General features: G+C 45.5%; 1 protein-coding gene across 1 annotated transcript; it reads left to right on the top strand.

The window, feature by feature from the left end:
* The first annotated feature begins 7,475 nt into the window (after window positions 1-7,475).
* Window positions 7,476-15,602, top strand: Hpx (hemopexin). The gene is made up of 10 exons (XM_006991732.4): window positions 7,476-7,632; window positions 7,772-7,830; window positions 7,910-7,981; window positions 8,121-8,242; window positions 10,718-10,871; window positions 11,467-11,679; window positions 11,919-12,047; window positions 14,740-14,870; window positions 14,957-15,119; window positions 15,258-15,602. The coding sequence occupies exons 1-10, from the start codon at window positions 7,514-7,516 to the stop codon at window positions 15,515-15,517; spliced, it is 1,422 nt and encodes a 473-aa protein (XP_006991794.2). The 5' UTR covers window positions 7,476-7,513; the 3' UTR covers window positions 15,518-15,602.
* The last annotated feature ends 1,077 nt before the right edge of the window (window positions 15,603-16,679 follow it).

The following is a 16,679-nucleotide window of genomic DNA, read 5'->3' as shown; positions in this document are numbered from 1 at the left end:
AGACCCTGTCTTGGTAAAAAAGAAAGAAGGAAGGAAGGAAGGAAGAAAGGAAGAAAGAGAAAGAAAGGTTATGGGAGAGATAAGATATTATCCAATATAGCATAATTCCTGGGCCTCAGATAGGAGGCAGTATGAACATCTTGGAATCTTTGTAGAGGCTAAGGGTGTACTACTTGGACTACACAGAAGCCTTGGTTATACTTACTTCTTTGGTCCTTGTCATTGCTGTTAGTTGAGACCTGGTAGGCAGGTGGATGGACACAGATTTCCTGGAAGCTGTAGGGCAGTGTTCTCACCAGGCCTACACATCTGGCTCTGATTATGAGCAGAGCTGCCTCAGTCCGTACACTGCCCTAAAGAGGCAGGGGTTCAGTATCAGTGGAATCTATTCCTTCCCTCCATTCTGATCAAAGCACCAGCTGTGATGCAGAATGGAAGCTACAAGTTCCTGTTTTCAGTCTCTTGGCATGCCTAAAAGCAAAAGAGGGAACTAAAATGACAGTAAGGGTGACCTTCCTTGAGAAGTCCTAAATAGTTCTTCCTCCAGCCATAGAGCAGGACTCTAGAGCTTGTTCCTAAGCTATGCAAAGGTGTCTCAAAGTGAAGCCACTCCCAGGTCCATCCACACTGGGTATCTGGGTATTTCCTAGTTCTGATCTGAGGTTCAGGTAGGTATAAATGGTTGCCTGATTGTGGAAGTCATGTCATGATTCAATTGGTGTGACTCAGATGATCTTCACATACATGGGGCATCACTACCAACTCTTTGTCAGGACAAACAAGAATGTTATTTTTGTGGTCCTGCATGAACTCGAGTCCTGCTTGTTCAGTGATCCTCTATGGCAGTGGTTCTCAGCCTTCCTAATGTTGAGACCCCTTAATACAGTTTTGGTGACCCCCCCCCAACCAAAAAATTATTTTGTTGCTACTTCATAACTAATTTCTTACTGTTAAGAATTGTAATGTAAATGTCTGATCTGCAGGATATCTAATATGTGACCCCCAAAGGGGTTGTGAACCACAAGTTAAGAACCATTGTTCTATGGCCATATGCGATCCACAGGCTCATTCATCCATTAAAGATTTACTGGACACTTACTACTCAGGACAATTGGTCAGAAAAAGAAACGGGCCCTGGGAAAACAAGACAGAAATGGTCCCTATGGAACCTTACGGAAGTTACCATTGAGTGGGAAAGGAGGCATGTTGTGACAAAGAACTAAATATGTAATGACAACTTGAGTTCAAGTGTGAAGGGAAAAAAATAAAGTTTTTGTACAAGGACAGAAATAGTGTTAAACAGGGTACACTGGGAAAGCCTCTTTTCATCAGTAGCCTGCCAAAGAAGCAAAGAGTAGACAAGGGATTAAGCATGTTAAGTGAAGGAAGCAGAGATTTCCTGAGAGCGGAGGTCTTGATGGGTTTGGAATCTGAAGAAGACCAAAGTAGCTTCAGAGAGAAATTGGTTGGGAAGAGGAAAAGACTCGATTTGAAGAGTTAGAGCTGAGTTAAATCATTTAATTAAGTCCAAATTTGGGTCCAAGTGTAACAGCAAACCACTGAAGAACTTAGGCAATGGGGATGGGTGAGATGGCCAGTGAACTGATGAGTGGAGAAAGAGGTAGAAAGAGACATATCAATGGAAAAGAAAGTGATTAACATCTCTAAACTGCTCCTGCTGAAGACCTAGCATTTTAATCATCTGTTGCCTTCCAATCCTAGGGATGTAGTCTAGGGGAAAATTGGACAAATGCAAAAGGAGTGTGCACCAAATGTTTAGCACAGCTTTTTAAATAGAAAACAGATTCCAGATAAATCTATATGCCCATCAGCACAGAATAGGTACCAAAACTTCCTGCTAATATGAATACCCTATTTGTACCATAAAAAGCAAACAAACAAACAAACAAAAACTAAAGAAATAGCTGGGCATGGTGGTGTATAGTTTTAACTTCAACACTCAAGAGGCAAGAGGCAGGAGGGTCTTCGTGAGTTCCAGACCAACCTGGTCTACATAGAGAGTTCCAGGACATAGAGTCTGTCCCAAAAGACAAAAGCAAGGTGTAGCCTTGTCTTTACAAGTCTGAGTTCTCAGAACATGGGAGGCTAAGGTGGACAGATTGCTTTAAGTTTGAGGCCAGCCTGGGCTACACAATGATACCAGGCCATATAGCCAGATCTGTCTTCAAACAACAGAAATGCTGATGTGTGAGGTGTGCTGTAAAAGAAAAGGTTCCATCAGTCAGATCCTTGTTTTTAAGGAGATTATCATAAGAATGGGAAAAGAGCCAGGCATGGTGGCACATGCCTTTAATGCTTGCGCTTGGGAGGCAGAAGCAATTGGATCTCTGTGTTTGAGAGTCTAGTCCACATAGCAAGTTCCAGGCCAGCCTGCCTCAAAAAAGAGGTGGGTGAGGTGTGACAAAGCTGGAATATATAATAAGTCTTTTAAGCAAGAACAGGTAACCTCAGGTATCCTTTTGGAGAGTATCATGATATTGAAAACTGATGTAGAAGAGCAGACTGATCACAGAGGGTCAGAAATGAGGAAGCTGAGTGGGCAGATGAAAAAACAGTGCTTGTACTAGTAAGTGGGGGCAGAAATATACAGGTTTTCTGTATAAATAGAAAACTGAACTCACAGCATTTAATATTTATGTAATACAGTACTTTAGGCATTGTTCCATATGCTGAAGACATAGCAGTGCAGAAAAAGCAGATAAAGCCCTTATCTCGGGGTTGTTGTTGGATAGCTCACTGGTAGAATGCTTGCCTAGTGTATGCCAGATTCCATATTTGATTCTCCAGTACCAAAAAATAATTAGTTCTCTTCACAATTAAATAGTATGGTGACTAGTGGATTCTATAGCTCCTTCGTCCCTGCCTGACAAAAACTATCAGGAACTTTGAGCCCTAGTTGCTTAAAAGCCAGCCATTATTAAACTGTTGCTAGGCACCACAGCTCCCTACATAGACCAGGCTGTCCTTGAACTCACAAAGATCCTCTTGCTACTGCCTCTTGAGTGCTAGAATCATGGGCATGCACCACCATGTCCAGCTATTTCTCCAGGCTTTTTGCTTTGTATTAAGGGTACATATAGAATTTTTAAAAATATGTATGAGCAAAAGTTTATGTAACTTTTCCATGCTGGTGGACATGTAGGTTTCTCTGGAATCCATTATCATAAACCTGTGAGCTGCTGGGCGGTGGTGGGGCACACCTTTAATGCCAGCACTCGGGAGGTAGGGGCAGGAAGATCTCTGAGTTTGAGGCCAGCCTGGTCTACAGAGTGAGTTCAGGACAGCCAGGGCTACACAGAGAAACTCTTCCTTGAAAAACCACTAAAACAAAAACCAAACAAACCTTTGAGCTCAAGTCCCCAGGAGGCTGTAGTGAGAGGATCATGAGTGTGAGACCAGCATGGGCTACATACTGTCTCAAAATACAAAACAACAACAACAACAAAAATGTTGAACTATGACCTTGAAATTGAATCTTTTTAAAAATGAATGCTGAAGAATATTCAAAAGCATCACTTACTACTTATTTTACTATTTTTGTGCCCCGAGTTTCTTTACATCTGTGGGGTAGGAAGACCACATAGATCCTGTTACCGCATGTCTCAGGCCCACTCTCTGTTTCTAACATTTGGTAGCTTGATCAACTGTGATAGGAGAATTTTCACCACAGAAGTCGGCAAATGTGATGAATCAGGGCTTTCTCCCCTGGAGAATAGCTGTTAAATACTTACTAGCATGGCCCTTCATAAACTTAGGAGCACACCCTGGAATCAGGAAGCCATAGTTTAAACCAGGGCTCCATTAGTTGCTAACAATGTGATTTGGCTAAGATATCTAATGTTGGTTTCCTCAATCATAAAGTAAGACAAACAGTCCTGCCTAAGCCATTTGTACAGCTAAAACAAAACACCTGAGGTGGATGATTTTAAAATAAATGTATTTCTCACAGGTCTGGAAACCAGAAAGTATAAGGTTAAGGTGATGGTAGATTTGGTGCCTAGTGAGGAGGGACTGCCCTTCACATGGCAGAAGAGAGAAGAACCTTTCTATCTGCTCTTTTTATAACTTTATTGTCCTAAAAACTTCCCCATATGTTCCATCTCTCTCCCCCCACCTCTGCCTCATTGGGGAGTCAACTTCTAGTACATGAATTTAGAGAGGATAAATACATGCAAACCACAGGAACAAGATAACATTTAATTAAATAAAATTTCAATAAGTGCTTAGTACAACAGCAAATACAGGCACCTAGTAAATGTGAATAAATTATTTTCTACTCATAGGGAGATAGGGATGGACTGTTTAGGGACAGAAGAGATGTCTCAGAAGATCGGAGTGTGGTTCCCAGCATCCATATCCAGAGGCTTACAACCGCCTGTAAGTACAGCTCCAGGGTTCCAACACCCCTCTTTGGCCTCCTCAGGCACCTGCTTGCACATGGTATGCATATAGACAAGCAGGCACACACATATGAATAAAAAAAAAACTAAATAAAAAGGAACGGACTATTCAGAAGATCCATTATAAAACAAGAGAAAATGTTTTTGTTGGAGAGGTTGATTGGGAGCAATGAGCTCTTTTTAGGTGCCTGGAGCTTTATTTCTAAGCTTCCTAACCCCAGGAGTGAAGAATCCAGTCTCTGCTCTGGAGTACACAGTGAAAACATCAGGCCTGGCACACCCAGTACTCAGTGGTCCCAGGAGGAATGACTGAAGTCAGATTAGTTTTAGGGCAGGTTGGACGTAGCTATCCCAAGGGATAATGAGGTCAATGTTCAGCTTAAATATAGAGCCTTGCAGTGCCAGAGGATGTCCTAGCCATTAGGGCTTTGCTGGCCTATGTTCAGTCTTTCCTGGGGGAAGTCAAAAAGCTGTTGGTTGGGAGAATTGAAAAGACTACACCAAAAAGGAAACGATTGTATTTTTCAGAGCTTGAATTTCCCTGGAAATCAAGCCGGAGACTGAGGTCTCTATAGCCTTTCTGAACAGTGGAGGGTTACAGAGGACAGGGAGAGAGCAGAGAAGAGGATGTGCCTCCAAATCCACGTAGCTAGGGATTAGGAGGAGCGAGAGGGCAGGTCTGGAAAGCCCATCAGCCAGAGGGAAATCTTCCCATCCTGTGGTTGAAGGTAGGAGTGCACTGGTGCCAGTGGTCTCCAGGGGGCGCCTGTGCACAACCGTGAACAAGCTTCTGGGTCCAGTCAGGCTAAGGGCTGGATGCACTGAGGACAAGCAGAGGTGGCCTCCTCTGGTAAGAGGAATAAAAGCAAGGTCAGTGCTGTGTTGAGTGCTGGAGAAGAGTTACCTTGTAACTTATGACCTGTGACCAGCACTAAAGTTGCCCGCAAATTCATAGCCCAGAGTTCCCAAATGGATGTAATTCTCTACCTCACAATTTTTGTCTAGAAGTTGGGCTTTATTGTGGTGTTGCCTGCTTGTGAAACACTGTGGGGGGTCTAGTGAGTCCCTGGGGGTATTGCATTTAAGCCACTGGATGAATGAATGGCAGACAGGAAACAACAATGTTAAAGGGCCATCAACACTTTTTTGAGGAGCTGTATGGGAAGAGGCTAAACTGTAAAATGAGCATCTAGTGCTGTTTCTCTTTTAAGGACTCTGCTAGGCAGTGGGAGACTGGCCTACAAATTAGTAATGGATCCCCAGAAAGGCTAAATACAGAGGCTGTGAGAAGAGAGTCTAGGAGTATCAGCTACCAGTGCAGATCCAGCCAAGAGCTGTCTTATGATGGGGGAAGGTGGGTGTCGGGCCTCAGTTGTAGGAGCTGTGTCCTTTGTCCTTTTAGAATCTAGCTTTGCTTACTGACCCATGAGGAAGTAGTGACACTAACAGCACACGTTCATTTTTAGGCAGGAGGGGACATTGTATGTGATGGCAGAAGCCTGGTGTCATGCCCCAGAGTTCCCAGAGCTCTGATTTTGTAGTCAGAGGAATTTTTGCAGAATAGAAAAGAGGGGCAAGAGGAGTAGATCATGTGCTCAGCATGAGCACAGCCTGCAGTCTGACCTCATCACTTAATAACGGAGAGGGTTATCTCAGGCTTCTGCTAAGGTTGTGTAGAGGATGTAAGGACCATAAGACCACCCAAGAAGGATCATTAAGGAACAGAGGTCTGGGAGTCTCGGGCTAAAGCCTAGCCGGCACTACCTACAGTTCTCTGAGCTGACAGCAAATCTTGGGTGGAACTGAGGCAGGCTTTGGAAGAGGTCTCAGGGAGTGATGGGAACAGCACGTACTGGAAGTGGCAGGTGATGTCCAGGAATGAGAAGGACGTGGGACTGAAACATTGGGGAGAGAAACAGGACCACCAGAGAAAGGGCAGTGACAAGCAAATGTGACCCCTAGAGTTCAGTACATACCTATCCTAAAGATACCCCCATTAATAATGTCCACTTGCTTCAGAAGAGGGGGGATTCTCAGAAATGGAATGATACGAGCCAAAGCAGGTCAGGAGGTGAAAACAGAACAACAGGGCTGGGATGGCAGAGTGCTTGCCTGGCATGTGGGAAACCCTGGATTGCTTAAGAAACAAAACTAACAGAAAGCAATCAATAAGTAGCTGGAAAAAATAATTTCAAGTTTTAGTGGGTGACATATAGGAAAGGAGAGGCCCAGAGGTCAGAAAAGCTGGTCAAGAAAACATGTATGGAGAAGGGAACATTTATGTCAAAATCTGTTGTAAATGTTGTGCAATCCTAGTTACAATTCACTGTGTTCTGTGATAGGTAAATAAAGCATTTCTCCACTAAGTTGGAATCATCAAGAGAAATTACAGGTAAAAGACGCCTCTTTGGGCCCCGTTACTGTCAGGCCTCCCCTCAGAAGCTTTTCACAAGTTTTTTTTTTCTTTTCTTTCTTTTTTTTTTTTTTTGCTGGCAGGGGTTGAATTAGGGGCAGAGTATGGATTATTTGACAATAGTGTGAGACAATATCTCCAAACCAGTAGTCCAGAGATAAAGCTGTAAAAGTTTGGGGTACCCCCAGGAGAGGCTCCCATGACTGATGCTTGGAAAAGATTCTCTTGAATATTTCTGAGGAAGCGCATTTGTGTGTGCAGGGTTATAAGCAGTAGTCTGTTTAGTTGCCGTAGGCTTTAGTTGAGTTGGACTTGATACTCAGTACACAAAAAAAGGTTCATCTCCCGGCCACCGCCCCCTCTTCTTTCCTCTCTCATTGTAGAGATAAACTCAGCCTTAGAAAGGTAACCGTCCATCCTGTCCTGATTTATGAGCACCTATACCTGTTGTCAGTATGTGAGAGAGTCACAGTGGATATGGGCTAGTCATGGCTGAAGATTTGCTGAAGGGGGGGTGGGGGCTACTGCCGGGAAGAGAGTCTTGGATTCAGGTTTCTTTTTAGACTTTGACCTTATTTGCTGTGGTGTCATCTGCCAATATTGGCATAGTCTTGGAAGTCCAGTCTTTCTCAATAGGGTTGGAAATGGGGGTGGTGATGAACTATATAAGTTCAGCCTCATGCCCAGTGCTGTCCTGTGGCCTTTCCAGCTCAGCATGGCTAGGGCAGTGGTGGCATCAGTCACCCTGGTGGTGCTGGGCCTGTGCTGGTCCCTGGCTGTTGCCAACCCTCTTCCTTCGTGAGTAAAGCTGGGATTAGGAATAGAGGATTGTGATCTGGGCTTGAGTGTGACGGGGCCAGTTTCCAGACCTAGGTCATGAGCTAAGGAAGAGGAATAGGACCCAATGGACCCAGATACCTATTTATGTTTTCTCTAGTGCCCATGGGAATGTTGCTGAAGCTGAAAGTGGAAGCAAGCCAGACTCAGATGTAATCGGTGAGACCCTAATTCCTTGAGTCTTTCTGTCTTCTGTGTCTCTGCATTTTATTATCTTACTGATATTTTTCCAACCCAGAGCGCTGCTCAGATGGCTGGAGCTTTGATGCTGCCACCCTGGATCACAATGGGACCATGCTGTTCTTTAAAGGTAGGAGGAAGCTATATATATATATATATATATATATATATATATATATATATATATATATATATATATTGTTTCTTTGAAACTATCTCAGTCAGCCAAAGGTTTGTTCTAGATTCCTCAGAGAGTGTTGGTTTTTCAGGGGAGTTCGTGTGGAGGGGTCATGCAGGGATCCGGGAATTAATCTCAGAGAGGTGGAAGAATTCCACCAGCTCAGTGGATGCTGCATTCCGCCGTGGTCCTGACAGTGTCTTCCTGATCAAGGTACTGCTGGGTCAAGGGAAGAGCTGGGCTGGAAAGGGCTGGAATCAACATTAGAGTCCCTCCTCCCTCAAGTGTCCTTGGCATGGAGCCTGACTTGGTCCATTTTCTGCTGCTGTAAAGGAATATCTGATAGTAGATAGTTTTAATGAATAGTATTTTACTTGGCTCATGGGTCTGGAGTTTGGGAAGCCCAAGGGCATAGTGCTGGTGTCTGGCAAGGGAATTCATGCTGCGTCACAGCCTATAGAAAGATGGCACCAAGGTAAAAGAAGGCATGAGAGAGCCAGAAGGGTCCAAACCTGCTTTTATAGTGACCCACTCTTATGATAACTAACCTGCTCCCATTATCATATTGAGCCAATAATCACATTAAGCCATTTGTGAGGCTGGGCTCTGATGAACTAACAATGTCTTATTAGGCTCCACCTCCCAGCACTGTTGTGTGGGAACAAACATATAACCTTGAGGGACACATTCAAACTATGGCAGGGCCCTTGCCAATAGGTACAAAATTTCCTCCCCTGTGCCTTATTTTCCTGAAAAAGCACAGGTTCTCTCTCTCTCTCTCTCTCTCTCTCTCTCTCTCTCTCTCTCTCTCTCTCTCTCTCTCTGTATGTGTGTGTGTGTGTGTGAGAGAGAGAGACAGAGACAGACAGACAGAGAAGCAGAGACTGAGCATGTGCACCTGTGGGCAGGAAAGGCCAATATCTAATGGCTATTCTTCATACCTAATCTAGTTCTAGCTGGCCTTGCTATTCCTAACTTATGGCAATTTCTTTCCTTGGCTTCTATGACCCTGTATATGGTCCTATTTATATGTGTAGCAAGTTTTTCCCAACACAATGGCACCTGGCCAAGAGGGCAAGCAAAGGATTTAAAATACACCGATTCTTGTGTTCATGAAGCCCCAGGCCCTGGCCTAAACTGTCTGCTCATAGGAAGAGATAAGTTCTCTTAACTTGCCTAAGGGTGTATGTGGTTGAGGTGGCCCTGTGTGACAGCCTTATTTCGTCTCCTGCCTCTTTCCACTCCCTCTTCTTAACCAGTGTCCTCAATAGGGTTACCATTGCTGTGATGAAACACCATGACCAAAAGCAAGTTGAGAGGAAAGGGTTTATTTGGCTTACACTTCCACATAGCTGTTGATCATCAAGGGAACTCAGGACAGGAACTCAAACAGGGCAGGAACATGAAAGCAGGAGTTTATGCCAAGGCCATGGAGGGGTGCTGCTTACTTACTTGTTCCCGATGGCTTGCTCAACCTGCTTTCATATAGAACCCAGGACCACCAGCCCAGGGATGGCACCACCCACAATGAGCTGGGCCCTCCCCCATCAATCACCAATTTAAAAAATGCCCTGCAGCCAGATCTTACTGAGGCATTTTCTCAATTGAGGTTCCCTCCTTTCAGATGACCCTAGCTTGTATGCAGGTGACATAAAACTAGCCAGCACAGCCAGTCCCAAATGTTTGTTGCTTGGGGATCCACTCTGAGCCTGTCCAAGCATCCTTCCTAGGTGATTTCAACCACTGCCATGGCTTTGAGGGCTCTGTGCTATACCAGATCTGGATCACTCTCCTGAGCTTTGGCAATCTCTTTTCACTTTCTTGTTGAAAAATCTTTGACTTAGTTATTCCTCAGATATACCAAACTCAGCATCTTCCCAAATAAATTTGGTGTCTTTCTTACAAAGCAACCTTTTCTCTGTTTCCTATTTCAGTAAATGTACCACCATGTACTGTACTATATGCCAGATACATGTGGGTCTGAGGGAGCTATCCTTGTCTTGTCTATTTGTTCATTTTTTCTTCCCTTGCCATGTTCACTGTATAGCATGAGGTCACACCAAGTCTTCTGAGTACTCTGTACATGTTAGGGTCCTCTATGCTCCTGTCCTCTTTACCTGGTAAATTCTCACTCATTTTTCAACTCTTTGGCCATATTCTTTCTCTCCACACTAAAACTTTCTGGGACTTTCCCAGACATAGTTCGATATTTCCCATGTATTATCTATGTGCTTTTTGCATGCTTTGTACCTTGGTGGCTGAATGGCTGGGATGTAGCAGTTGCTTTCAATCTTGCCATCCCTGGATGCTCAGTGCTTCTCATAATGCTCAATCTGTAATAGTCATTCAGTATGTGTTTCTTTAATGAATCTATAAATAAATGAGCAAATGAATATATGAATGGGCGAGTGATTAGAAGATACCTACTTGTGGATGTTCTTGCCAAAACTAAGAGTGCTGTAATTAAGTGTGCCCCAGGAGTGTCTGGTTATACATAGCCAGATGTGTATGCATTGTAGTATGGTGACTGTGTTGGCTGAGAGTATGTACTGCAACAAGGGGCAACATGTGGACTGAAAATGCATGAAGCTGTAAGGAGATACTGTGTACGTGCAATAGAGCAAAAGTGTGTGTGCATGCAATGTATCTGAAGCCGAACAGTTCCCAAAAGAGTGTTTTTGGATACAGGGAGACAAAGTCTGGGTATACCCTCCTGAAAAGAAGGAAAATGGATATCCAAAATTGCTCCAAGAAGAATTTCCTGGAATCCCATACCCACTGGATGCAGCTGTGGAATGCCACCATGGAGAATGCCAGAGTGAAGGCATAATCTTCTTCCAAGGTGTGTCCACACAGGAATCCAAGAACATAGATAGAGTCATGGTGCTCATGGTGATGGCGGAAGAGCCACTGTTGGTTTTATGAGGAAAGGAAATGGAAAAGCCTGTTCCAGGCTAGAGGTCAAGTAGAGTAAGGGGTAGAAGTCATTCTAATGACTGAGCTAACATTTCTCCTTTATTCCTCACGACCCTGGGACAGACCTGTGCTCCTTGGCCTTATGTACATATCTCACCATGAGCAAACCCCTATTGACCTCCCAGCTTTGACTTCTAACATCTCCTGATCTTGGCTCCAGAAACCCCACACTATTCCCTGAATACTGAATTTGCTTCTGGCTTCCTTTCTTGTTTGCCTTATAGCTCCTACCTCAAATTTCAGTTTGTTTCCTCTTTCTCTGACTTCTCCCAACTCTTCCTATTCCTAGGTTGATCATGTGCACCTTGCTGCTGGCTTTTGGTGTGTGATCACTACCTCCCTGCTGTGCTTGCTCGCTCCATATAGCCATCTACTGTATCCCACCTCTCCTGGGCCCCAGTGAAAGCCCAAGGCGTGCATAATCCAGCCTCACTGAATGCCTTTTGATTTCTTGGTCATAGGCAACCGCAAGTGGTTCTGGGACTTTGCTACAAGAACCAAAAAGGAACGTTCCTGGCCAGCTGTTGGGAATTGCACGTCAGCCTTGAGGTGGCTTGAACGTTACTACTGCTTCCAGGGTAACCAGTTCCTGCGCTTCAACCCAGTCACAGGAGAAGTGCCTCCCAGATACCCTCTGGATGCCCGTGACTACTTCATGTCCTGCCCTGGCAGAGGTGAGAAAGCCCCAACCTCTGGGACCTACTGGAAGTTATCCATGCTGACTGAGCTTGCTGACCTCATATGCTCACCTCCCGCCTTAATTCTGTACTCTAAGGTGTGAGTTCTCCTATTGTCCTCAAATGGGGGAAACCCACATTCCTACTAACCCTGGCTATCTCTTCATCTGCAGAACCTACTCTAACCCCCGCCTCCCTCCCACTCTGTGTGTTCCCACCACCTGTTTCTCTTCCAGGCCATGGTAGACACAGAAATGTAACTGCTCATGGGAATAGCACCCATCCTATGCACTCACGCTGCAGCCCGGATCCCGGCTTGACTGCATTAATGTCTGACCACCGTGGTGCCACCTACGCCTTCACTGGTGAGAGACCACCCCAAATTCCCCAGCTCTATCCTCCTGTCTCTTTTGTTTGTACCTCTTTTCTCTGACAGAGCCCTCCACTTTCATCACCATGTCCTGTGTTTTATCCCTTTGTACTTCACCTCCATTTAGCACTCCGTCTCCTCAGATGCATATTTCCAACCTTATCTTCCATTGTCCATGCCTTCCTTCCACGTTTTCTACCTGTCTGAATCTCAGTGTTGTGTACGCCCCTGTCTGTGTTCTCTGTGGGACCCCTCTATCTCCAGTAATTGCTCGTGTTTCCCTTGCCCTGCTGGGCCCTCTGACTGTCACTTGCTGTCTGGACCTCGCTGTGCATCCACACCTGCTTGTATCCCTCGCTCTTGCATGTCTCTCTGAGACTCCTGGCTCTCACTTACTATCTGGATCTCCCTGTGTCTCTGGTCCCCCTGTGTCACTTGCTCTTACACATGCCCTTCTGAACACTCTGGCTCTCCCTTAATTTATTTCAGGAACCCCATCTTTCCAAGGTGCTTAGTTTTTATATCCCAACCTCTGGACTCAGCATCACATAGGGATGAGATGTTCCCACTGCTAAGAAACAGAAAAGAAGCATGTATACTCCAGACCTTTAGGATGTAGCTTCAGGGAGATTTTTGTTTTGAATGTCCAATGAAGAGACCCATCCCTTGACCTTTGTCTTCAGTTGGTAAAAGCCACCTCATGATATTTGGGGACATATAACTCCTCAGGCAGGTGTGACAGGGCACTCTCTACACTGAAGACATCTCCAGAATGGGGAGGAAACAACCACACCACATTCAACCTGAGATAACGTAGCAAAAGTGTCATAGACAGCAAGGGCACAGAAAAGTAAAAACATCTGAGCAAATATGACACGTTGTGATTAACGAGTTCTATTGAGAAATACATAGCTACATGGAAAGTGTATGCTCTCAGAATGCACACCTTACTGAAAACATATAGCTGCAATGAAACATACATGTTGTGACAATACAGAACTGAGCTGAGAACACCTGTCATAGGAAGAACATGTGTCAAGAGAGTATGCATCTGTGGTAAGCGTGTGGGATCATTGGGGGAACCACAGACAAAGTGAGAGGGGGGGGGGGGAGGGGAGGGGGAGAGGGAGGGAGAGGGAGAGGGAGAGGGAGAGGGAGGAAGAGATAGAGTGTTGGGGCAGAGATTGATTGGAACATACTAGGTTTGGTGTACCAAATAGGACCAAATGAATGTATCAGGTGGACAATTGAATTTGGGCCTAAAGTTCAAAGGAAATGTCAGTCTGAGTGGAAGAGAGTCCATGCCTGTCCTCAGCATATAGATGGTGTTTGTGAGAACACCAGTGGAGTTAAAGGCATTTAGAGAAGAAAAGAGGACAAAACAGGAACTCTAATCTCTTAGATATAAGACCAAAAAGGATAGTCAGAAAGATAAGCAGCATACTGGATGACTCTGAGATTGTAGGAGCCAAGATTTTTTTTTTGAATGTTTAAAGAAGAAGGATTAGGCCAGGTGGTGGTGGCGCACGCCTTTAACCCCAGTACTTGGGAGGCAGAGGAAGGTGGATCTCTGTGAGTTCAAGGCCAGCCTGGTCTACAAAGTGAGTTCCAGGAAAGGCAAAGCTACACAGAGAAACCCTGTCTCAAAAAAAAAGAAGAAGGAGAAGAAGAAGAAGAAGAAGAAGAAGAAGAAGAAGAAGAAGAAGAAGAAGAAGAAGAAGAAGAAGAAGAAGAAGAAGAAGAGGTTAGGGATGTAGCTCAGTTGGTAGAGTGTTTGCTTAGCATGTACCAAGCGCTTGACTAGATCCCTAGCAGCATATAAACTGGGCATGGCCGGTGGAGGCCGAAGATCAGAAGTTCATGAATGCCACCCTCAGCTCCATAGCAGACATAAGAACCAAGACCCTGTCTATAAGGAAAAGGGAGTGGTGAGCAGTCAATTGCTGCCGAAAGCCAGGAGGTAGAAATTAACCATTAGATTTGGAGGACAGTGCTGACCTTGATAGGAACCTTTTCAATGGAGGATAGGAACGCAAGTACAGCTAGAGAGCAATGGGGGAAAGGGAGGTAAGTGGGAGTCTGAATTCTTTTAGTACATTACTACGAGAATAAAAGAGACTGGAGAGATGGCTCAGTGAGTTAGCGCACCAGCTGCTCAAGCATGAGGAACTGAGTTTGGATTCCCCAGGATCCATGTAAATGGCCAGGTAAACCCGGGTGTACACCTGTAATCCCATTACTGTTGGGGTACAGAGATGGGGTTTGCTGGCTGCCAGCCTAGTGCTAGAGTCAGAGAGCTGGTTTTCAAGAGAATGGGGTGGAGAATGATTGATTGAGCAGGACAGCTGACATTCTCCTGTGGCCTCTGCACACATGCATCCTTCTCCATACACATGCGCATATGCCTTACACACACACACACACACACACACACACACACACACACACACACACACGCCGAACTCCTGTCTGCTGTTCTCCACAACTGCCTCTCTATCAGGCTTCTGCTGACTCCAGCTCCAATGGAGCCACAGTCCCCATCATGGTTCTCCTCTCACGCTCCCGACTTCTTCTTAGCCTCTGCATGCATTCTCTCCCTCTCATGACTCCAGCCTGCATTCATTGCTTGTCCTTTTACTACGTTAGCTTTTACCACCAGCAATAGCACTACCTCTGATATCCCACAGGCTCCCACTACTGGCGTCTGGACACCAGCCGTGATGGGTGGCATAGCTGGCCCATTGCTCATCATTGGCCCCAGGGTCCTTCAACAGTAGATGCTGCCTTTTCCTGGGATGATAAAGTCTATCTGATCCAGGTGTGTATTGGGAGAAAGGCTGTAGATGGATACTGGAACAAGACTGACTGTATAGGCCTATGTTGTCACTCTCCTTTGTTCCCTAGGGCACTCAAGTATATGTCTTCCTGACAAAGGGAGGCAATACCTTAGTAAGTGGTTATCCAAAGCGGCTGGAGAAGGAAATCGGGAGCCCTCCCGGGATCAGCCTGGATACTGTGGATTCGACCTTTACCTGTCCCGGTTCTTCCAGGCTCTATGTCACAGCAGGTGAGGAGCTTTTGGATGCTAAGGGGTGTCTTGTTCTGCTAACTCTTCATGGCATAGATGACCAGGAGGGAATGAGAAAAGCTAAATCAAGATCCTTGTGATGTAGAAGCCATGTTAAGTGTGTTGTCTTCTTCCCAGGACGGCGGCTATGGTGGCTGGACCTGACGTCAGGAGCTCAGGCGACATGGACAGAGCTTTCTTGGCCCCATGAGAAGATTGATGGGGCCCTGTGTTTGGAAAAGTCTCTTGGCCCCAACTCATGTTCGTCCAACGGTCCCAGCTTGTACCTTATCCATGGGCCCAATTTGTACTGCTACAGCAGTATAGACAAACTGAATTCCGCCAAGATGGTTCCTCAGCCCCGGCAAGTGAACAGCCTCCTTGGCTGCCGTCAGTGAGAACCCCTGATGTGTATTAGCCCAGCCCAGCCCAGCCACCTCTCCATTTTCATCCTAATAAAACCATATGGCTTCTTCACATGAATGATGTGAAATCACATCAAATCTTCTTTATTTGGATTGAAAAGTTAGCAACTCTCTTTTTAAAATGTTATTTTATCATTTTTTTAAAAAGTATATGAATGTGCATGGGTATGTGCCCACAGAGGTGAGAGGAATTGGATCCCCTTGAGCTGGAGTTTCGGGCAGTTATGAGATGCCCAGCGTGGGTGCTGGGGATTAAACATGGATCCTAGTCAAGAGCAGTGTGAGCTGTTAAAAGCTGAGCCATCTCTCCTGCTCAAGCAACTACTCTTTGAGATTCCCAAGCTCAAACAAGGCTGTGGGGAACAAGGACAGTACATAGATGACTTTGTAATCCAAACCACAAGCCTTTTCTTGCTTGTTTTTCCTTTGATTTCTTCTGATTTCTCTGCTCTTCCTACCCCTCCTCCCCCCCCCCACTCCCTTCTTCTTGCAGGGTCTCATGTAGCCTTGACTGGCTTCAAACTCCCCACTTAGCGAAGGATGGCCTTGAAATTCTCTAATCCTACTGTCTTGACCTTTCCAGTGCTAGGGTTGCAAGCATGCACCGCCATGCCCAGTTTATGCCATGCTGGAGATCAAACTCAGTACTTTGTGCCTGCTAGACAAGCGCTCTACCAACTGAGCCGCATCCCCAGCCCAGAACATGATTTATTCCAGCCTATCTACACATAGTGGGTCAAAAGGACCAGAATAGGAAGAGAAACTGTTGAGTGTGCACAGCGTGTAAGAGAGCTAAGACTTGGAACTAACCTGCAAATTGACCACAACTGGCCCTAGGGCATCGGGAGTCCTAGGGCTTGGGGCAGCTATTCAAGGTGGATTGACTTGGAGTTGCTGTGGGACATCTTCTGTGGGTGGATGGGGGTTCAAACTGTAGTTCTGAGTGGTTTGGGTAGAAATCAGCAGTCAAGATTTCACTGCCTTGAGTTAAACCCAAGGGGAATGAAGACAAAGAGGGAAAGAACACTAGGTATGCAACAGTGGCCAGGTGGAGACAGAAGGAACGACACAGAAAGCTGGAACAGTGACATGCATGTACAAACCAGTCTCCAGGGGGATTCTCCTGGGGCCCGGG

The sequence above is a fragment of the Peromyscus maniculatus genome, chromosome 1 (genome assembly GCF_049852395.1).
Source record: "Peromyscus maniculatus bairdii isolate BWxNUB_F1_BW_parent chromosome 1, HU_Pman_BW_mat_3.1, whole genome shotgun sequence".
Taxonomy (NCBI): domain Eukaryota; kingdom Metazoa; phylum Chordata; class Mammalia; order Rodentia; family Cricetidae; genus Peromyscus; species Peromyscus maniculatus.
This window is presented reverse-complemented; position numbering and strand designations above follow the sequence as displayed.